At 43.8% G+C, this 24,213-nt stretch overlaps 1 protein-coding gene across 1 annotated transcript; it reads right to left on the bottom strand.

Annotated features, from left to right (window-relative positions):
• Positions 1 to 612: 612 nt before the first annotated feature.
• On the bottom strand, positions 613 to 6,247 carry LOC144771879 (uncharacterized). Its single transcript, XM_078656125.1, has 2 exons — positions 4,964 to 6,247; positions 613 to 1,163 (listed from the first exon to the last, which is right to left on the bottom strand). Exon 1 carries the CDS (start codon positions 6,214 to 6,216, stop codon positions 5,200 to 5,202), a length of 1,017 nt encoding a protein of 338 aa, XP_078512251.1. The 5' UTR covers positions 6,217 to 6,247; the 3' UTR covers positions 613 to 1,163; positions 4,964 to 5,199.
• Between the last annotated feature and the right edge of the window lie 17,966 nt (positions 6,248 to 24,213).

Below are 24,213 nucleotides of genomic sequence, written 5' to 3'. Positions count from 1 at the left end.
GAAGACAAGACTCTTGAGCGAGAACACTTTCAGACTGAGGCGGCTTGGATACATTATGTCTACTCTAGTACTATTAACAACAAAATGTGATAGGAAGATCACTGCAAGGCGCGCTTATTTTACATGGAACCTGTAGGGTTCTCAAACAGTTTCGTGATATCTGATTGGCTTTTGGTTGGCTTTTTCAATACAGCGTACAAAGCATTATTGAGTATGACAGATATGTTTATTCCTTTTCAAATGGATAATCTTTGGTAGAATCGATGGGAATTCATTTTATTCATGAACATTCCATAGCATTACTTCATGCCCGCCCAATGCATTTCGGGTTAAACGGGGTAACCCTTCGTCAGGGGCCTAGAAAAATCAAAATGAAAGCATACAGGACCTTAGCATTCAGCGTTCGAACCTTAAGCGTTTAAATATAACAATAAAGTCAAAAAACATATTGCATATTGAGTTTAGTGACTTTAATCAACCTAATGGGAATCATCGTTAAATATATCATTGTAGTATATCATAACAAAAAGGAGCCTACAGGTTACCAGCATATGTATGTCGTATATGGGATCTCGGGGGCGAGTGTGGGTCAAGGAACGGTCAGCTGGGTGAGCGTGCCGCATTATATCTAACGTGGTGGAGAGAGTGGTATGCGGGTCTAAAAGCGTGAATGTGAGCAAACATATAAGCAGCCGAGTGCAAGGGTATCGTTACTAACTTACCGGGATAGTAACGCGCGGTGCTCACTGCGTTCCGAAATCAGAACCGATCGCTTTAGCTGTGGACCAATGGGGTGGAGTGTTATAGGTCTGTAGGGTGGTCACGTGATGATAAGGTAGCAGAGAAAGTGAAGTGAATAAGTGGATAAAGTACCTAGCGTGATGTTAATAGGAAAGTATAGACCTTCAAATAATAGTCAACATAATAGTGAGACGAAAATATCGAAATTTCAACCCGCGGTAGAAAGACCGTGTGATGAATAGAACCTGCTCGGAGATAGGATGACGGGCGATCACGTGATGGAACATACGGAAGTAAACAAACCCTCGGGAACGGGTTGTGAAGCAGATGTGGTGGGGGATGTATTGCACGGTACCCGATATAGGGGAGGAAGTGTGAACAAAACTAGAGTCCAGCGCATCAGGGAGACAATGTGTCATGTCCTACTCCTGAGTCATGTCCTACTCCTGATTCCTACTCCTGAGGCGGAAAGCCGGGAGCTGCACTATGTGATTGATACTGCTTTTAATAATCTTTTAATCATTTCAGTGTTGTTTAATACTGTGTTTTTAGCCTACCTTGACCCACTGCTTCACGTTCGGGGAGCCTGCTGATTAGGAGCAGCGCCTCCCTCCCTCAGTCAAAACGCCATTGACGGCGTGCAGCGAGGCCACGCCCCCTTTTTTGGCCACGCCCCCTCCACCGAGCTTAAAAGCACTGAATACGAGTGCATTACCAGAGATTCCTACTCCTGAGGCGGAAAACCGGGAGCTGCACTATGTGATTGATACTGCTTTTAATAATCTTTTAATCATTTCAGTGTTGTTTAATACTGTGTTTTTAGCCTACCTTGACCCACTGCTTCACGTTCGGGGAGCCTGCTGATTAGGAGCAGCGCCTCCCTCCCTCAGTCAAAACGCCATTGACGGCGTGCAGCGAGGCCACGCCCCCTTTTTTGGCCCCGCCCCCCCGCCTCTCCTACACTATTTAATGTGTCACTGGAGGAAGCGCAGCGGACGAGCGCAGCGGGAGCGCCGTTTGCGCGCCGAAGCCGCGCCTGGACCGGGCCTAGGGCCTCTCCCCCTACTCGTTCCACTATTACCAACCCTGCAACTACCATTATGTACAACTCCGACTACCTTCATTCGCTAAATTCCATTGCGCATCAATGCCAGCGCATTAATCTAGCAAAACAACCACGCCACCTTCCTTACATCTGCCCAAAATGCTCCTTTATCACTAATAACTACCGCCCCTCACAAACAACGATCACAAACAAAAAGACACTACCTAAATCATGTATAGCCGCTCTGATAAATGTGCGCTCCCTCCCTAAGCACAAATATGAAATCTCCAATTTCATTGAGAGCCACAACATCGACCTCCTCTTCATTACCGAAACATGGGGCGATCTCTCCTGCGGACCAGATTTCGCTACTGCTACCCCTGAAGGATACTTTAATGTTAGACTGGACAGACCTCCTCCTAAAAAAGGAGGCGGACTAGCCATCATATACCGTGGAAACCTAACAGTACGAACAGAAACTATCCCCACCTCTTGCTGTGAAGCTTTGTCTTTCTCTATCTCTATCCCTAATGCGCCCCCTTTCAAAGGTACACTTATGTACCGCCCTCCTGGACCTCGCAGTCCTTTCCTTGCTAGTTTACCCATGCTTCTTGAACCACTGGCAGGCGAAAGTCAGTACACCTTTTTAGGTGATTTTAACTTCCATCTTGAGCTATTGGACAATCCTGATACTACTGCTCTGTTATCTGAACTAAATACTATAGGACTCCCACAATTGGTTACTGGCTCCTCGCATACTGCGGGCCATCTTCTCGACGGTCTATTCTCTAGCGAGAAATCCCTAGTAATAAAGGATCTCCTTCCCTTTACCTGGACGGACCATTCTGCTATTCTTTTTGATTTTACACTACAACCTACTCCCCCACGACTCCACACTTCCTCACCCTTAAATAAATTCAGAGCCTGGAAAAGCATCGACATTCCTGCTTCCCAATCCTCACTATTGACCTCCCTACCACCCACTGAGGCTGATCCTGAACTAGCTGCCAATAACTATACCACTTGGATCCGAAACACTGTCGATCAAACAGTCCCACTTAAGAAACAATCCTCCAACAGAAACACCAAGTCCTCACCCTGGTTCAATGATACTCTTAGACTGGAAAGACAACACTGTAGGCGCCAAGAACGCAAATGGAGACGTGACTACGATCCAGAGCAAAAAGCCCTCTATAAAATCATGCTGCTTAACTACAAACAACTAATTATCAAGGAGAAAAGTAAATACTATAGCAGTCAAATTAATCTCGCTCAAGACTCAACCAAACAACTCTTCCAGGTAGTGACGCGTCTCTCTGGACAAACAGCATCCACCCCTATTACATATACCCAAGAATTATGTAACTCTCTGGCAAACCATTTCCAAAAAAAAGTCACGGACATCTTCTCCCAATTTAAAGCGCATGCCAATGGTACTGGACACCCTCACTTCGCCTCTAATGACCAAACTCCGTCGGACCTGAACTCTACCAACCCCCCTCGAACAAACCCTCCCAGTTCCTTCCAGGAATTTTCTCAGATCTCCTCTGAATTGGTGTCTCATCTCTTACGCACCACGAATTCCGGATCTCCGGAAGACCCATGTCCCCCCGCCATTCTCAAAAACTTCCCCGAAATTATAAGCCCTAAACTCACCGATATTTTTAATACAATGTTCCGGTCCACTACTTTTCCTTCCATCTGGAAAAAAGCCATTGTCAAACCTCTTATCAAAAAAAGCTCACTTGATCCGACGATAGTTGCCAATTATCGTCCTATCGCCTGCCTCCCACTCCCTGCCAAAATTGTGGAAAAAATAATGAATACACAAATTTCAGATTTTATAGATCAAAACAACTGCCTGGACGAAACACAATTTGGCTTCCGGAAGGGACACGGGACGGAAACTGCGCTTATTAAAGCCACAGAGGAAATCAGGAAGTCTCTGGACAGTGGAGGATCAGCAGTGCTCATTCTGCTGGACCTGTCTGCGGCCTTCGACACGGTCGATCACTCCACTTTGATCGACCGTGTCGAAACGGCAGGCATCACGGGTGCAGCGAAAGAACTCATTGCCTCATTCCTCACCGATCGAGTTCAATCCGTTGCCTTTGGCAACTTCAACTCACCTCCCTTCACTCTTCCTTGTGGTGTTCCCCAGGGGTCCTCGCTAAGTCCCACATTATTCAACATCTATGTGTCAGACTTAGCGAGGACCATAAAAATCCATCACCTGGCAGTTACATCCTACGCCGACGACACCCAGATTGTCCTGGCCATAGACAAAAACGGAGATGAAGTGGCCGCCAACTTTAATCTGGGAATGCTGGCAATAAGTAATTGGATGGCAAGAAACTGCCTGAAATTAAACTCCGATAAAACGGAGGTGATGCTGTTTGGCAATCTCTCCCCTGCTTGGTCTCCCACATGGTGGCCTGATGCCCTGGGACCCCCCCCTTCCCCTGTGACCAAGGCAAGAAATCTCGGAGTTATACTGGACACCAAACTCACCTTCATGCACCACGTCAACACGGTAGTATCCTCCTCATTCTATACCTTGAGAATGATAAAAAAACTCCTACCTTATCTTCCCATGAATATGACAAAAACGTTGATTAGCGCACTCATCATGGCCCGCATTGACTATTGTAATGGTCTGCTAGTCAATGCTCAAGAAGGTGTTCTAAAGAAATTACAACTGGTGCAAAATGCGGCGGCCAGATTGATTACGGGATGTCCTAAGTATGCCCCCATTTCTGGGACACTCCGAGAGCTTCACTGGCTGCCTGTAAAGAAGAGAACTAAGTTCAAGGCCCTCTGTATTGCCTTTAAAGCAATTCATGGTCAAGGTCCAGCGTATTTGAAAGATTCCTTCTGTCCTTACAAACCTGCTAGATCCCTAAGATCCTCAACCGCTGGACTCATGCAGGTTCCCAGGACTAAGAAAGTCTCCTGGGGAGACAGATCCTTCATAGTTACCACTTCTAAACTATGGAACAGTCTTCCACATTTCATCAAAGCCTCCACATCTCTTCTCTCTTTCCGCAAGCAGATAAAATCCTGCCTGTTCACGCAATAACTCCTCATGGACCAGTTCTCTCTCTCAGCGCCGAGACACCCACGGGTAATTGAGCGCTTAACAAATCGCCTAAATAAATAAATAAAATAAATGTTTACAAAGGTGCACGTGTTGAAATACAAATAAATTAAGGATTTGTGCAAAACACGAGTGGAGTGTAACACAAGGATCAGCAGCATCAAAATGTACAACACTGTACATACGGTGTCATCAGGATGTGGTGATAAGCTGTTAGACATACATCGGGTAATCATCTAGGGTTCAACATTATATGCTGTGTATCAATACTAGAGAAGATGAGAGTCTCTCATGGTACCAAGTGTTGTGTTACAATTCACAAAAAGCATGAATATTCAATTCTGTCATTAAACCCTGTTGGTTGGAGGGAATTAAGTTTTTTGATCCAATAGAATTCTGTCTGTAAGCGTTGTTTAATGGGGTCCGTGTCACATCGTTGTGGGAGTATCTCCAGTATGGTAAATTTCAGCTGTGAAATTTGATGATTGCATTCATGCCAATGAGAGGCCACCGCTGATTTCAAGTACTTAGTGCGTATGTTACTTTTGTGTTCCGATATTCTTATTTTTATCTTCCTTTCTGTCTGCCCTACATATATTTTGCCGCACGGGCATTTGATCGCGTAAATCACGTTTTTGGTGTCACACGTGCCAGTGTATTGGAGATCAATTTTGTGGCCTTTTGATGGGTGCATCAGTGTGTTTCCAGAGATTACATTATTGCAGTGTATGCAATTCAGGCATTTTGACATTCCTTTGAATTGAATTTTAGTTGGTTTTTTGAAAGTCAGCACCTCCTTTAGATTTCTTGATCTTTTGAACGCGAAGGTTAATTGTTCACTGTAAAGATTAGTCAAATCTGGTTCATTTTTGATTAAGGCCCAATGTTGATTAATGATTTTCTTGATCTTTTTAGTTGCTGTAGAGAATTTTAAGACACATACTGTTTTTTGTTCTGTGGTCTGTGGCTTGGGTGTTAATAGACTCTCTTTTGAGCAGGTGGCGACTTTCTTGATTGATTTTTCCAAAATCTCTTTGGGATATCCGCGGGCCAGGTATTGCTGTTGTTGATCTTCAATAGTTTTGTCCAAGATATGTTGATCAGAAGTAATTCTTTTCAAACGAATAAATTGAGATGTTGGAAGATGTTTTTTTAAAGTTTCAGGATGAAAGCTTTGAAACAATAAGCTCGAGTTCTGGTCGGTGGCTTTTTTGAAAACTTCAGTGTGTAGTTCACAATTGATCATGGTTATTCGAACGTCCAGGAAAGAAATGGTTTCCTTGTGTATAGTATGTGTAAATTTGATTCTGGGGTTCAATTGATTCAGTTCCATGATGTTAGTTAGCAGTTGTTACTTGTCTCCTTTCCAGATTAAAAACAAATCGTCAATGTATCTTTTGAATGTTACGAGATGATCTGTCCAGTTGGTATTACTCAAGATATTTTCATGTTCAAATTTTGACATGTACATATTCGCGTACGAGGGAGCTCCCCCGAAACCCATTGAGGTCCCGTTGCATTGATTGAAATATTTGTTGTTCCATTCAAAATAGCTGTGGTAAAGCGCAAAATGCATTAATTCAATGAGAAAGATCTTGTTAGTTTCACATTCTTCATCTTTGAGTAAGTTCCATTCAAAAGCTTTGAGACCTTCGTTGTGTGGGATGGATGTGTAAAGTGACACAACGTCTATTGTAGCTAGCTAATATTCACTGTTAGGTTCCAACTCAATTGTTCTGAGGAGATTCAGAAAAGCAGTCGTGTCTTTTATGTAGGTTTGTCCCTTTTGAACAATTGGTTGTAAGAAATAGTCTAGATATTTACCAATGCTGTCTGATATCGACCCACAAGCCGACACTATGGGTCTGAAGGGTGGCTTCTTCATGTCTTTATGAATTTTGGGTAGCATATATAATTTTGGCCTGCGGGGGTACTTGGTTTCCAAAAATGTATATGTTTTTTCGTCTATCCATTTCATTTCTAGAGCATGTTCCAAAATTGATGCCAGTGTTTTTTGATATTCTTCGGTTGGATCAGAGTCCAGAGGAATGTATGTGTTGATGTCGTTGACGTGTTGATTGACACTGTTTTGGTAAAAGTTAGTGTCCATGATGATGAGTGCTCCACCTTTGTCTGCTCTTTGGAAGGTGAGCTCCGTGTCTCTAGATAGATGCATGATGGTGCTTAGTTCTGTTTTAGACAAGTTGCTTTTGGTGTTTTTATTGAAATTGATCTTTCGAATATCAGCAAGTATTAGTCTTTCGCATACTTCAATGGTTTTGTGCGAGTATGGTGCACAAAATGTGCTCTTGGGTTTGAATGTTTTAGTGGTAGCAGCGGGTGTGATTACAGAATCTTTGAAGAAATATTTCAGTTTAAGAGTTCTGAAAAATTTAAATAGTGCAATCTCGGTTTCCGCCAAATTGGTCTTGTATGTTGGAACAAATGATGTTCATATGTTTAGCACAGCAATCTGGGCCGGTGTGAGAAGTTTAGAGGATATGTTGATCACTAGGTCGTTTTTGTGATTTTCTGACTCCTTGTTCGTTTGGCTATTTCTTCTGGAGATTCTTCTGCCCCTCGTGTTGCGACCATAGGTGGGGCGTTTGCTGCTGGGCTGATGTCTAAAAAAGGCTGTTTTTTGGTGGATGTACTTGGTTGTTGAGTTATGTCAATTGGCTTTCTGGTTTGAGAAATGTCAGATTCTGAAACGAGGCTTTCTTGTGAAGAGTTAGCTGTTGTTTTTGTTTTTGGTTGTTGCCATTTCTTTTGATTATAAATTTCTGCCCAAGTGTATACTTCGTCATATTTATAATCTATGGTATCTCTTTTGTATTTCCTGACTTTTCTGTCGTTTACTTCCTTAGCATACTTGTCTAATCTTTTGTTCACATCCTCTAGAGTTGAATCCAAGTCTGGGAATTTCTCAAGTTCTTTTTTCATATTTCTTTTAGCACTTTTGAAAGTTCTTGTATAATTAACAGAATTAAATCAAGTGAGCATTTATTTAGGATTTGGTACCATTTTTCCACAAATTGCTTACTATTTTTATACAACATTGGTTTGAGAGCGATTCTCAACCCTCTGGGGATTCTCTTATTTTTATGATAGTGTATCAATGTCGTCGCGTGAAGTCTTTGGTTGATTTCCTTTTTGCTAAGAAATTCAAATTGACGGATTAGTTGTGCTGTGGTTGAGACGTTCGGGCTGAAGGCTCTGGTCTCCTATATGAGTCCATATATTTCTTCTGCTGCCTCTGGTGAAAAGGCTAGAAGTTCAGCTTGTTTGGAGGTTATTTGGGCAATGTTGTCGAATTGCATTTTTAAATCCTTGTTGGTGCACAGGGAGATGAGGAAGGCAAAAATTGATAAATCAGGTTATTGTATCTCCGTGCACTCGATGTATCAGTGTAAGTTAAAGCGGTTTTGGGCTCAGAACAATTGAGTTGGAACCTAACAGTGAATATTGGCTAGCTACAATAGACGTTGTGTCACTTTACACATCCATCCCACACAACGAAGGTCTCGAAGCTTTTGAATGGAACTTACTCAAAGATGAAGAATGTGAAACTAACAAGATCTTTCTCATTGAATTAATGCATTTTGCGCTTTACCACAGCTATTTTGAATGGAACAACAAATATTTCAATCAATGCAACGGGATCTCAATGGGTTTCGGGGGAGCTCCCTCGTACGCGAATATGTACATGTCAAAATTTGAACATAAAAATATCTTGAGTAATACCAACTGGACAGATCATCTCGTAACATTCAAAAGATACATTGACGATTTGTTTTTAATCTGGAAAGGAGACAAGGAACAACTGCTAACTAACATCATGGAACTGAATCAATTGAACCCCAGAATCAAATTTACACATACTATACACAAGGAAACCATTTCTTTCCTGGACGTTCGAATAACCATGATCAATTGTGAACTACACACTGAACTTTTCAAAAAAGCCACCGACCGGAACTCGAGCTTATTGTTTCAAAGCTTTCATCCTGAAACTTTAAAAAAACATCTTCCAACATCTCATTTTATTCGTTTGAAAAGAATTACTTCTGATCAACATATCTTGGACAAAACTATTGAAGATCAACAACAACAATACCTGGCCCGCGGATATCCCAAAGAGATTTTGGAAAAATCAATCAAGAAAGTCGTCACCTGCTCAAGAGAGAGTCTATTAACACCCAAGCCACAGAACAAAAAAGAGTATGTGTCTTAAAATTCTCTACAACAATCAAAAAGATCAAGAAAATCATTAATCAACATTGGACCTTAATCAAAAATGAACCAGATTTGACTAATCTTTACAGTGAACAATTAACCTTCGCGTTCAAAAGATCAAGAAATCTAAAGGAGGTGCTGACTTCCAAAAAACCAACTAAAATTCAATTCAAAGGAATGTCAAAATGCCTGAATTGCATACACTGCAATAATGTAATCTCTGGAAACACACTGATGCACCCATCAAAAGGCCACAAAATTGATCTCCAATACACTGGCACGTGTGACACCAAAAACGGGATTTACGCGATCAAATGCCCGTGCGGAAAAATATATGTAGGGCAGACAGAAAGGAAGATAAAAATAAGAATATCGGAACACAAAAGTAACATCCGCACTAAGTACTTGAAATCAGCAGTGGCCTCTCATTGGCATGAATGCAATCATCAAATTTCACAGCTGAAATTTACCATACTGGAGATACTCCCACAACGATGTGACACGGACCCCATTAAACAACGCTTACAGACAGAATTCTATTGGATCAAAAAACTTAATTCCCTCCAACCAACAGGGATTAATGACAGAATTGAATATTCATGCTTTTTGTGAATTGTAACACAACACTTGGTACCATGAGAGACTCTCATCTTCTCTAGTATTGATACACAGCATATAATTTTGAACCCTAGATGATTACCCTATGTATGTCTAACAGCTTATCACCACATCCTGATGACACCGTATGTACAGTGTTGTACATTTTGATGCTGCTGATCCTTGTGTTACACTCCACTCGTGTTTTGCACAAATCCTTAATTTATTTGTATTTTAACACGTGCACCTTTGTAAACATGACACATTGTCTCCCTCCTGCGCTGGACTCTAGTTCTGTTCACACTTCCTCCCCTATATCGGGTACCGTGCAATACATCCCCCACCACATCTGCTTCACAACCCGTTCCCGAGGGTTTGTTTACTTCCGTATGTTCCATCACGTGATCGCCCGTCATCCTATCTCCGAGCGGGTTCTATTCATCACACGGTCTTTCTACCGCGGGTTGAAATTTCGATATTTTCGTCTCACTATTATGTTGACTATTATTTGAAGGTCTATACTTTCCTATTAACATCACGCTAGGTACTTTATCCACTTATTCACTTCACTTTCTCTGCTACCTTATCATCACGTGACCAGACTACAGACCTATAACACGCCACCCCATTGGTCCACAGCTAAAGCGATCGGTTCCGATTTCGGAACGCCGTGAGCACCGCGCGTTACTATCCCGGTAAGTCAGTTACGATACCCTTGCACTCGGCTGCTTATATGTTTGCTCACATTCACGCTTTTAGACCCGTATACCACTCTCTCCACCACGTTAGATATAATGCGGCACGCTCACCCAGCTGACCGTTCCTTGACCCACACTCGCCCCCGAGATCCCATATACAACATACATATGCTGGTAACCTGTAGGCTCCTTTTTGTTATGATATACTACAATGATATATTTAACGATGATTCCCATTAGGTTGATTAATGTCACTAAACTCAATATGCAATATGTTTTTTTACTTAATTGTTATGTTTAAACGCTTAAGGTTCGAACCCTGAATGCTAAGGTCCTGTATGCTTTCATTTAGATTTTTTTAGGCCCCTGACGAAGGGTTACCCCGTTTAACCCGAAATACATTGGGCGGGCATGAAGTAATGCTATGGAATGTTCATGAATAAAATGAATTCTCATCGATTCTACCAAAGATTATCCATTTGAAAAGGAATAAACATATCTGTCATACTCAATAATGCTTTGTACGCTGTATTGAAAAAGCCAACCAAAAGCCAATCAGATATCACGAAACTGTTTGAGAACCCTTCAGGTTCCATGTAAAATAAGCGCGCCTTGCAGTGATCTTCCTATCACATTTTGTTGTTATTACGTAAAGGCACCAACAGGTACGGTGCGACAAGGTTACGCGCCCAAAACCGCTTTAACTTACACTGGTACATTGAGTCCACGGAGATACATTAACCTACTGTAGTACTATTTACACAGCATTAATCTACAAGAACAACAGGACAGGAGCCAGCACAGAACAGGTCGACGGCACCGGGCGGTAACCCAAACTCCATTTACCTTAAATTTTGTCAGAGCCAGACAAAAGGCATATACAGCTAAATTGAATTTTCCAAATCAAGTGACTAAATCAATGCGCCACTGTCAGTCATCATACCACTGATTGACTCCACCACTGCAAGGACATGTAGCCTAGGTCTGCTGTGGTTCTTGTTGAATTGTTGTGTTTACCTTTTATGCCAGTTCACGAAACACAGTTATTCCTTCAATCATCTCAGATCCAAATGACTGACTGCGTGCAAAGATAGTATGGTCATCATCATGTTGTGGTATGTGCACGTGTTGTTCAACACCAACTCAGTCTGTAGTGAGTGACTCTGATTAAGTAAGTCCAGACTGCACCTGCAGTAGTAGGAATACAATGTGGTTATTAAACAACAAGGAAACATTGACTGTCACTTGAGTCACTTTTACTTTGTATATTAACTACTAGTATAATTCGACTTCATGCACATTCGCTCAGAGTCAGCAAGCATCCAATGCAATGCATGGCATCATTCATTAATCATATACCTGTCTTGCTCTTCTCTTTGGCTGTCAGATCAGAGATACCAAGCCTTCTGAAAGTGATGATGAGTTTACTTTACTTTTCGGTGCTTGCTCAAGTTCTGACAATGAAGAGTTATGGATGCCTGCAGACAGAGGCGGTAGCCTTAGGACAGTGATGAGTTTTCGCTTGGAAACAAAACAGAAGATGGCTATACTCTCGTACGTTTAACTTGTTTTGGAGGGACTGTTAGAGGCTACGTTATTGTACTATTCTCCATATCCATCCAATGTCTGGCTTGATAGAAATTTATTTAGTGTGAGTCAGGAAGATGGAGCAGGACTCTGAGGAGTGGAGTGGACAGTTAAATGCACAGATGTGCAACTCCAATAGGTAAATAAAAATAGGAGACTGTGGTGATGGATTTGTTGTGGTTTGATTTGAACCAGAAAGACAGATACACACACAAATAAAGGCAGGAAGAAAGTAACAATTTGAAAACTCAGTTGTCAGGGAAGAGGAGCTCATCCTCAAACTCTGGTGGTTCGGACAGAAGTAGGCCATGTAACCCACTACTTATGTCTTCGGAGTCGCTCCTCTCTTCCTGCTGTGATTCACGTATTTTGTAGTACGGTGGTATGAAGTGCTGATTCATTTTGATCATGGTTATCCTCTCCACGCTTTTGGGCGAGAGACTGGTCCTTTTCACAGTTACAATGGCACCAGTAGCACTGAAAACACGCTCAAAAGAGACACTTGCGACAGGGCAAGCCTGATACTTTATCACCAGCCTGCGGAGCACTGGCTATTGGCTTCTTTTCCCATACCAATACACCAATGGGCTTTGCTCCATGAAGACCTCTGTTGAGTCATCCAGATAGGCCTGGACCATCCACTCAATGTTCAGGGGTGCTCCGATTTGCTTGGCCTCTTTTGACTTTGCATTAGCAACGGACTTACCCATCCCTTTCCGTAGAAACCAATCAGTTATCATTTGGTTTGCTGCGTCTGATGAATCTGATCCTGTTGGTGCTGTTGTTGATGTTATTACTGGTAGTGTTGGTGACTGCTGGGAAGCCAACGCACTGCTCTCATGCTCTGATGTAGAACTTGACTCTGGATGCCCTGTAATTCTTGCTCTGTCCTGGGGTGGCACTGGCAGGCCTCTAATTAAGAGCCGTTCTTTTTCTAAATCAGTGGCTTCCTCAGCTATTAAAGTTTTGTACTTGGCAACATCCACTTCTGAAAAAGGAGTTACTGCATTACTGTTCAAAATTATTTTGTACCGTGGATCCAAAATTGTGGCAGTAATGTAATGTCAATGTGACACAATCCTATTTTGAATCCTCGTATTTTCAGATGTGTGAGCGGCTAAGGCGTTAGCCAAATAACATGCATCTACTTTGTCTTCCACACCTTCGTACGTTTCAGACACCTCCTTCAGCTGTTGCTCTAGCATGTACAAAAATGGGATAGCTTGGGCCATAGTGCAGTCCTCCCTGCTGACTGCACGTGTGAAGACCTCAAAAGGAAGTAGCATCTCTGTCAGGCATTTAACGATGTCCCATTGCCCCATCTCAATGGTCATGGCTTTCACAGTAGTGTCCCCTAATCTTCTTGTCATGACATGAGCATTAAGTGGTTTGTACTTCTCAAACAGACGATCAAGCATGTAATAAGTTGAGTTTCAACGTGTTGGCACCTCCTGGATGAGTGCTTTGACTGGCATTTTATGCTCACGTTGAATGACCCTCAGCTGCTTCCGGGCTTTAAAAGAATGGTTGAAATATGTGTATATTCTTCTGCAGGTAGTCAGTAAGTTGCTGACTTTACTTTCATTTTTCAGAAAGTCTTAAACAACAATGTTAATGCAGTGTGCCAAACACAGGACCCTGAAATAGCCACCATCTTTCATGCCCCTAACTACATTACTGTCATTTTCTGTGGCAACAAAACCAATGTTAAGCCCTCTTGGTCGCAGCCACTCAAAGACCTTGCTGTTAAACTAAACCAAAATATTTCCAGCAGTATGAGATTTCTCCATAGCAAACATGGCTACAGTTGCATGTTTGCGAGTGTCATGAAAAATCTCAGCAGTGTCAACGCCTGCAGATAGCTTTTCTCTAACACCCGAAAGAGATTCAGTGTGCATTGATGCACATGTAATCAGTGGCTTGGCAACTGGTCCACATGTCTGTTGTCAGGTGGATACACTCTGGTTTAAGGCTTTTCCAAGCAATTCCAGCACGTCGTGATGTAGTGCTGGAACAGCAACTCTGGCGAAATAGTAGCGGCTGGGAACCTTCCATTTTGGGCAGATGGTTGTCACAAATTCCAGAAAACCCACCACTTCAACAAAAGAAAAGGTCCAGTGCTAACATTTTAGCCAGCTTCACATTATAAAAACGTGCTATTGGGTGGTTGCGTTTGTTCTGTCCGTCCTGCCTAGTAAACATGCTAAGAATGGTACACTGTGTGGTATTCCTTTCTGTTTGGCTCGACACTGCACTTTTTTGCATCGCAGTACTCGTTGGTGTCTCAGGCTGACTCTTACTCTTGTGCCACTGAAATGTTGCTGATGCTGAGGATGTGGGCGGTACCATTGCAGTGCTGGGGACAGGGCTACTTTGTGTACCACTACCAGAGAGAATGTATCCCTCTTCTTTTTCTTCCTGTTCCACCGTGAGTGGACCGTCTACTCCTTTATCCCCACCAACAGCAATGGTTCCAGTTTTTATGCGACGAAGGTGGTCCTCCCAGGTGATTGCGTGGTGTTTTTTCAGATGGGTCATTTGGCCTCCGGTACCATAGTTTGTACCAAGCTTACCACGATTAACAGAGGTATGACAAATGGAGCATATAGCACTGTTCTCCTCCTTTACGCTAACCGTAAAGAAGTCCCACACTGGGGATCTTAACTTTTGTCTCCTTGTAGAGGTGCCACTTCCATTGCCGGATGAGCTGGAGGGTGTGTGTTGAATTTGACTATGTGGTTGTGCAGTACCACTACCTACTTTTGTTGAGATGGTGCTTGTGCTAGATATTGGACACTGCCGGCCCTTTGCTAATGTAAATATGGAATCTAGAGGGCGTGTTGGTGTTGCCTGTGTTGGAGGTATGCGTGCTACATACCTAGTCGCACTCGCAGCCATTCTGGATAGGTTAATGATGTTGGTCTCCATGTCCTCGGGCCGGGAGTGATCTTCGAGATAACTGGGTCTTCATCATAATTATCCTGCTGTTCTACATCCTCCATAAGTCTACGGCTTTCTGGAACCTTCCTTTTCCCTAGCCTGGTCTTGGGATGTCAGAATCAGAATCAGAAATCACTTTATTCGATTATTAAAAATCATAAAAGTATACTGTACATAGTTTTTTAAAAATGGTACAAAAATTCATAAAATGTCATTAAAAATAATTTTAAAAAACAGTTTCACTGTAGAAATCAGTTAATCGCTTTCGGTACACTTATAGTGAGAAATGATCCCTCTCCTGTTGGGCTGCCAGTCTAATCCTCCTACTGCGAATAGATGCGACAAGAAAACTTGCAACACCAAACATGATTACAGGGAATTCCATTAGTTGTAAGTACAATAATGCAGGTTTAGACTGCAGAAATACCTTCTCTTTTAACAATGGAAAAATAAACCTTTTTCTAGCTTCATAATACAAGGGACAAAAAAACATAAAATGCATAGTGTCTTGGGGTGAGTGACCATTGCATTAACAAGGGACCGCATCCTCAGGCCTACTCCATCCCTTTGATTCACATAATACCAAATAAATCTGGTTAAACCGAAATTTTGTTAGTAGCCATCTATGAAAAAGGATCGTAATGATGGAAAGGTACGATTGCATGGCTAGAGACGAGATAAGCATGTAGTGGGCCCTGACCGTGGGTTTGCTTAACTCTTCCGATTCCCGCTCTAACTCACTGAACTTAATGAAATTAGTTTTAACCCAGTTTAGGTCCGCTTTGCTCAGGCCCTCAGGATTGGAGAAAATCTCTGGGCGCCCCAGTTTCCTTGTTGTCATTTTAATAAATGACAGTCACTGGATTTCCTTCATTTTCTCTAATTTCATGCAGTCCTTAAGAATCTTATGGTTCAGGGTAAGATTGGGGTTCAACCAGGTTCTAATCCATAATAAGATTGGGGCTAAGTATGGGCGGGTCTAGCGGATCTCGCGTACGCGAATTTGCGGATTCGCAATACGCAAAATCCACGAACTCTCGCGGATTTGCGGATTTTTACGTTTTTTGTGTTGGCGAGCGTTCGCGAGGATTTGTGGACCATTTCGCAATTGCGAACTTACTTTTTGGCTCGCAACGGCCGCGACTATGTTGTTTCTACGTCTGGTTTATCATCACAGGTTCACAGCACCCTCTGTTTCACCACTGCCACCCTCTGGTACACCCATGCCACCCTCTGGTACATCCTCACTGCCACCCATTAGGTTTGTTTATCACTGTAGATTATGGGGGTGAAAAAAAGCAAGCACACCTGCCCTGCTTCAACTGCCATGAATTAATTTGGGGTTGATTAATGTGTCAGTGATTTTGAAACTTCCAATCTGGCTGGCACCTGCTTCCTTCCTTATCTGTAATTTGCTTTCTGTTGCAGTGAAAGCAAGCACACCTGCCCTTCTTCAACTGCCATGAATTAATTTGGGGGTGATTAATGTGTCAGTAATTTTGAAACTTCCAGTCTGGCTGGCACCTGCTTCCTTCCTTATCTGTAATTTCCTTTCTGTTGCAGTGAAAAAAAAATTCACAGGACCTTTATGGTCTACTTGTAGCTATTCCATGAGCCTGCTGTTTGGGTCATAGCAGGGTCATAGAATAGTTGCAAATAGGCAACTGAACTCTGGAGGGGCCCCTCAGGAAGCACTAGAGTGAATGGTTACTAATGTTAAGTTTGAACTTTTGCACCTGCTGATTGCTTTCAGTTTAGCAAAAATCGTTTTTCTGCAATTTTGCGCGATTTGCGGGGCGCGAATCCGTGCGAGATCGATTTCGGAAGCCGCGAATGCGTGCGAATACACTATTTTTTTTTTGCGGCGTGTATGTTCGCGTGATTTTTTGCGTGTTCGCAAGGCGCTTGTAGCGATACGTTTGCGAAGTTACCCTAGCGGTCGTGAACGGGCACGGCCATCTTGTTTCTCATTCATTGCTATGGTTCTGGGCATGCTTTCTGTATCCTCTCTGAATCTCTGCCATCCTTTGCTTGTTTGAAGTTTTTTTGATCTATTTTACTTATTATCTATCCCTTTATTTTTCTAGCTCTATATTTTTGTGTTTTCTGCTACTTTTTGTTAATTTTAAACTACTTTTTTCAACTCTTTCCTTTTCTTCTTCCCTATTCTATTTCTTCTTTATTATTTAACTTCATTTCTGCCCAGACCATGGTAAAGGGAGCCGGGACGCACCCTGAGAAGGGGAAGGGTCCCGCACCCCGTGCCCGGCTCCCGTGCGGGCGTTTGAGGGGGGAGCTAGTGATGCCACGGGAGATCTTTCGCGCAGAGGAGGTGGCCGCACTAATATTCCACGTCCAGCGCCGCCTCCCCAAGACCATCCTGGCAGGCGGCAAGATCGCAACCGGCTATGGCATCCGGGAGCGCCGGAAGCGGTGGGAGAAGGTGTGCCGGGCCATGTTTAAGCTCTCTGGGGTCCGGCGCACTTATAACCAGGCCACCCACCGCTGGACGGATGTCATGGACCGGGAACGCGACTTGCTGGACGCGCTCGGAGTAGAGGTCCCCGGGCTTGGTGAGTAGTAGTAGCTATTTCTAGCTATTTCATCACTACTCTGTTTTATCCGGCTCTGCTATTTGCAAATCTTTGTTCTTTACCAAGAGCAATAATGCTGCCGATTACATTGTAGGTAAATTATATTTCAAAATCTTCTATGCATTTCAGGTGCACTGCTCTCCTTCTCAGTAGCCTTGCTTGCTACTATGCTTATTTGTTTTGTATTTTGTGTTCATTTCATTGGCCTGAGAAATTATGTATGAGTGTAGTGTAAAGAACTGCGTAATGCTAGACACTAAGGGTCATATTTTCAATTACCGGCGCATCCCTGCAAAGTAGCAGGGATGCGGCAGTAATTGTGCGCCATGCCACCACCACCACCCATGGGCCCAAAACGTCACAGAAGCCTTACGCATCTGTGCCGTAAAGGCGGCGCATTGCTGGAGTTGCGTGCCAACGATGGCGCAGCTCCAGCAATGCTCTGGGGTGCCCTATCTCCCCAATGTTGCATCAAGCCGTACATCGGCTTCAAGCAGGCGCAGTGTTTCAGTCACGCATCATTGTCCTAAAAGTGACTGATTGACATCTTGTAGATTTCCCTCAGCCACTTTTAGGATTCGTTCCTGCGCAGAAACGCCCTCCCTTGCGCCGGAACGCCCCCTGATGGCGCAGGGCTTTACAACGTGATGCATCTCCCATATGCGTCATTTTTTTTTTTATATACGCCGCACCATGGCGCCTCTTTTGTTCTGCCGCTGCATCACAAAAGTCACGCAACAATGGAGGAAAATGAGCCGCAAGGGACTTCTAAATCAGCCCCAACAGACTGAAGTGAAGTACTTCCTTTAGACACATGGCTATAAGAAGAAATAGTGGTGGTGGTCGGTGGATTGATAGTTTGAGTATTCACTGATCTGCAAGCACGATGGACTTTGTCTGTCACTTCGCGTGCTGCGGACTGCTGCCTGCCAGGCCTAGGCAAACCTTTTTAGTAGTCTGTTTAGTGAGTTACATAGGAACTTTCAAAGTCAACGGTCCGCAAATCAGGCAATACGAATAACGTAGTATACCACATGAGATTGGTCAATATATCCCGTGGAATAGTTGTCTATCTATTTGCTATTTCTCCAAAATATTTTGTTATTGTTCTTTTGAAATGTTTGATTTGGTTGACAAATCTCATCCATGTTTTCTGGTCTTTCTTTCTTTCATGTTGTACATCAGCTCCCCCCAAGGGCAAGAGGACACAGGAGGAGGAGGAGGGTGCTGTTCAGGAGGATGCAGGCCAGGATCGGGCAGGCGAGGGCTCCTTTGCTGGCCCCAGTAAGTTTTAATTTCAATATAGAGTACCTATTTTTTCCTAGCGTTCCTCATTCTATTTTTTCTAAATCGTCTTTGATCTTCTTGTAGACTGGATCTAAATTCTTATCCTGCCTCGACTATGACTCCCTGTGGTATTACTAGATTATTCTTATTAGTCTGTCTATGTAGCTAACTAAGATTGCACATTTGGCAATTCCATTGGACTCCCATTCTAGTCAGCAATAGCTCTATGCACTGAGTGCAGTCCTCTGGGATTGTCCATAATGTCTTTTCAAGTCTTCTAAATGATTATGCTTTGACAATTGCCAACAATAAAAAGGTGAATGACCGCCAAGAAAGAATAAGATACTACTTTACTTTTGGTTTGGATAGGAGGACAATCCATTCTACTACTGTTGCAGGGACAAATCTGCACAAACCGAACTATGAACACTAAATAGTGCATTGTTTATCAATTATAATAGGGGCAGGTAGACTTTCTTTCCACATACCTCAGTGATATCAGACTTTGAAGAACCCCCAATCTCCTTACTGACTAGATAGTGTGGCAGAGTCATTTAGCTCCCAAAGTCACCGATGATTGATCCCCAATGATGATTAGATTATCCAACGCAGGACAAGAGTACGGAGTCACAGTCAAGAAGTGTCAGAGGCACTCATGCTTGCAAAAATTCCAAAACCTTTAGCTCATCCACTCTAGTCTGGAGGACCAAAAACCACAGAGTCTATTTAAGTTTAAAAGCTTTATTAAAACTAAACACATTTATTAAAATCAACTTTGTCATAAAAGTAAACGTTTAACTGAAAATGGAAAAGTGCTTAGTGCTAACGATTAATTGGACACATTTCTTGTGGTCGAGCTGAGCTCTCACCTGGTTTGAACTTGAGCTTGACCCTGATCGTGTTCTTAGAAGTCAAGCTTCTGTTAGGAGAAAAAGTGGTGTGTGTTAAAAATAAAAAGCAAGCATTTATCAGTTGTGCCAAAAAGTGCAGCAAGACAAAAGCCTTCCCTGGAAAAAGGGACATTTTTACTTTAGAGTATACAGTTACAAATTATTACATTGTATTTCGTTTTTTTAACATTTCTTTATTCCTCCTAGACCAAATACTATATAGTAGTGAGTGGTGTATTTCTAACATTCTTAAATGTACTTTGTAGGTGTAACATCTGGTGGCTGGGCCAGCGCGGAGGTGGTGGTGTTGGACGAGGACTCTGGAGAGGATGCGGTGCAAGTGCCGGACGTTCCTGTGAGGGTTCACACGGTGGTGGCGGGAAGAGGTAAGCTATATATTCCTTACTTATTGAGATTGAAGACTGCATAGTGTGCTTTCTGCCCGGGTGTATAATAAATCAACCAGGTAGTAGCCTCCTCTAAATGTACTTCGACTTAGCTGTGAAGTTTTTGGTGAGAAGAATCCCAATAAGATCTTAGATGAACTTGATGGATGGGATGAACGAAAAGCGAAAGAAGGGTGTAAGTAAGTGTGGAAGGACGAGAAATTTTATGATGGCTGGCAAAGAAGAATGATATGTGTTTGCTTGGTCCCCGAGGTGGCTGGGAAGGAAAGAATATGGTATGGTGCATGGCTGGGTCACAATGCTGCACCATCGACTCAAGGTCCTCAACGGTTCCTCCACTTTGCTTACTTTTTGCTGTGCTTGTGACCTTTTTTCGAGAACCATGCCCAAGCAAAGTTAGCCAATCCTCTTCAGCAGCCAATGTTACTCTTGTGTGTGGTGCAGATGATCCGGTTGCCGGTGTCTTTAACGGCTGAGAGGTCACTTGTGCCACAGCCACAGGTGCAGAAGTGGATTCTTTTGACTGGGGATGGCCTGCTGATGCTGATGCTGATGTACTGGCATCTCCTTCGATATCCTGCCGTTCTTTTTCAAACCTCTTGGCTGACCAGGCTAGCCAACGTTTGTACTTTTTAACATCTTCATCAGCAAAAGGAAAGAATGCTTGGCCTGCCAGTGCCTTTTTGTAGCGTGGATCCAGAATAGTAGCACAAATGTAATGCTTTTCTGAGTTGATCATTTTAAGACGTTCATCACCACGTAGGCGCTCTAATAATTTCTCCGACAAAACAAAAGGGTCTTTGTTTTTTTCATCTTTTTCTTACTCAGAAGACACCGCCTTCAGTTGGTGCTCCAGCATGCACAACAATGGGATAGCTTTTCCCAAATTACAGTCCTCCTTGCTGACTGCACGCGTGAAGACCTCAAAAGGACGAAGCATTTCTGTCAGGCTTTTAACTATTTCCCAGTGCGCCGCATCCATCCTCAGGTCCTTCTGAGCTGTACCCAGTGTTAAGAAATAGTGATCGAGTACCGTATACTGCTCATACAGACGCTCAAGCATGTAGAAGGTTGAGTTCCAATGTGTTGCCACCTCCTGGATGAGTGCTTTCACTGGCATTCGACGTTCATGTAGCAGGCTCCTCAGATGCTTCCGGGCCTTAAAAGAATGGCTGAAATGGTTGCACATTTTTCGGCAGGTGGCCATTACCTCGCACGCTGGACTGTCTTTATCACTCAAGAATTTTTGAACTACCAGGTTGATACAGTGCGCCAAACACGGCACTCTGAAATAGTCACCCAGCGCCATGGCCTTAACTACATTGACGCCATTATCCGTGGAAACATAACCAATCTGGCGTTTTTTTGGGGACAGCCAGTGAAAGACCTTTTTGTTAAACTCGTCCAAAATGTTTCGTGCTGTGTGACTTTTCTCCAAGCCAAACATGGCTAGTGTTGCATGTTTCCGAGCAGCTTTAAAAACTTGGTCCGGGTCAACACCTGCGTTTAGCTTTGCTTTAACCCCTGAAAAAGAGACCCAGTGTGCAGTGATGCACATGTAATCAGCGCCTGCGCCACTGGTCCACATGTCTGTTGTCAGATGTATAGTGTGAACAGCACTCTTCTGCAAAGCTGCCCCAATCACCTCCAGCACATCTTCATGTAGTGCTGGAACCGCAACTCTGGCAAAATAGAACCAGCTAGGAACCTTCCATTTAGGGCAGAGCGCTGCCACTAATTCTAGAAAACCTACCGCTTCTACAAAAGAAAAAGGGAGAAGGTCCACAGCTAGCATTTTAGCCAGCTTAGTGTTATACAGACGCGTCAGTGGGTGGTTGCGTTCATATGGCGCGTCTGAACATAACATGGTTCTAATGTTGCCCTGGACCAAGCATTTACGGGATGATAATGACTTCTTTGACCCAATTATGCTCGCTGGTTAACTTTTTCGCGTTGGTGTCTCACTCGCTCCAACACTCTTAGTGTGCCTCACATGGGGTGTGCTGCTGACAGGGGTACTGGGTGTAAGTGAAGTGTTTGACACGTCTTCTTCCTCCTCGTCATCATCAGATGAAACATCAACGTTTTCTTGACTTCCAATTCGGGCTTCCTTGATCGCCTTTAGGTGCGCAAACCATTGGACAGTGTGCTGTCTCCTAAGATGACCTCTCTGCCTCCGGTACCATAGTTGGTACCAAACTTACCACGACTAACTGCAACCTTACAAATGGTACAAATGGCGAACTTTTCCCTTTTTGGGCAAACAGTAAAGAAGTCCCAAACTGGGGACTTGAAGTGTCTGTGGGGGCCGGAGGAGGCGGCGATACTGGTGGTGGTGGTCATGCTGCTAATGCCAGATGAAGTGGAGGATCTGGATTGCCCAACTTTTGTACGTTGTGCACTTTCACCGCCACTAATTAAGGTCGAGGTGGATGGAGGTCCCTTCTTGTGAGAAAGAAATATGGAAGCGGTACGAGTTGGTGTACTAAACTCCAATGATTGTGGTGTTTCCACTGCCTCCTCGTCGACAACATCATCATCATCACGCTCAGCAGCTTTTCGGGCTAGGGTCAAAATGTCTGTTTGCTGCATGCCCGCTGGGGCTGCAGTGACCTTTATGATGACTGGGTCGTCGTTGTCAGAGTCTTCATCAGCAGCAGTATCCGCCACTTCTTGTTGAGCCTCATCATCACACTCCATAACTCTGAGACTTTGGACGAGCTTCCTTTTACGCTTAACTACCTTTGTCAGATCATGTGCCTCACTCTCAGACGGCAGTGGTGCTGGTTCCCAATTTTGATCCGTATCATCAGAAGGAGGTGTGCTTGAAGAAGATGTAGACACCACCCCTGATCTCTTCCTTGCTAGGGGTGTGGAAGACAATGAATGATCATCAGGAGGAGTGTCTTCCTCAAATGATACCTCGCCTTGATTGTCGATTTCCTGATGTGCCCCTACTTCGGGCACTTGTGACCCTCCATGCACCTCTGCTTGCGCATCTCCTTGCGCTGCCTCTCCTTCCACATGTACTTGGGCTTGTACTTGCACATGTGGTTTTTGTTGCGGCTGTGGTTGTTCAACACTCGTCAGATGAGTTACAACAACCTGTGTTGATTGAGGGACATTGCTGCTACTTTCTTGCGATGAGCCAACATCACTGGTCGATGGTGATTGAACAACTAGACTAAGTGCCTCTGCAGCAGTGAAGGGCTTGGACTTAAGTTGGCGTGGTGGTGGTGGCACTGAGTCCAATGGAGCGGGGTGCTGCTCCCAGCTTGGTCCCCAGCAGATCCCGCTGCTGCTGCAGGCATACTTTTTTTTTTACTCCCAAAAAAAGGGGCGGCCGGCACACCAGTCTCCTTGGTAACTTGCTTCTTCTGCTCCTTACTGGCAACTTTCTTGCTAGAGGAGCTACGGGTAACTTTTTGGGGGGCCATCTTCTTCAGAGCAGGTCAGAACAGCAGGCAGCAGTTGCACGAGTTGCAGAGTTGTCTGTGTCCAGACGTGACGTCGCGTGACGTTATGCTGCACACACACACCGCTGCAGGACTTCTTCCTGGCACTGGTGGTTCTCTTGAGTCTTGTGCACCTAAAAGCAATGGAAGACAGAGGAACATCAGTTCAGTTATACACCCCAAAAAATCGAAAAACACAGAAAAATCAGCACAATCCCATGCCATCCATGATGTTTACATTCAAGACACCCCACAGAAAGACTAGGCCCATGCAACACTCACTACCCCTGGGCATAATGGATGAAAAGTAGGCAAAATAAGTGCAGGCCTCAGACACTGCCTCTCTTCAAAATGGCCCCCTGCACCCCAAGCACATGTTGCCTGTACCAGCCAGCACTCAAGATGGCCACCACCACCACCCACATGGCCAGTCCACATCAACAGTACACCCCAAAAAAACTGAAAAACACCCAAAAATCACCACAATCCAATGCCATCCAGGATGTTTACATTAAAGAGAGTGAGACCACACCACAGGCACACTCAGTCCATGCACCACTACCCCTGGGCAAAAGGCCACACCAGCAGACCCAAAAAACTGACAAAAAACACAAAAAACAGCACAATCTCAGCCCATCC

Source organism: Lissotriton helveticus, chromosome 8 (assembly GCF_964261635.1).
Source record: "Lissotriton helveticus chromosome 8, aLisHel1.1, whole genome shotgun sequence".
Lineage (NCBI taxonomy): Eukaryota > Metazoa > Chordata > Amphibia > Caudata > Salamandridae > Lissotriton > Lissotriton helveticus.
This window is presented reverse-complemented; position numbering and strand designations above follow the sequence as displayed.

Bases quoted from the DNA above. Each gene is read 5' to 3' on its own strand.
- LOC144771879 (XM_078656125.1), bottom strand. From the start codon at position 6,216: ATGGAACTGAATCAATTGAACCCCAGAATCAAATTTACACATACTATA.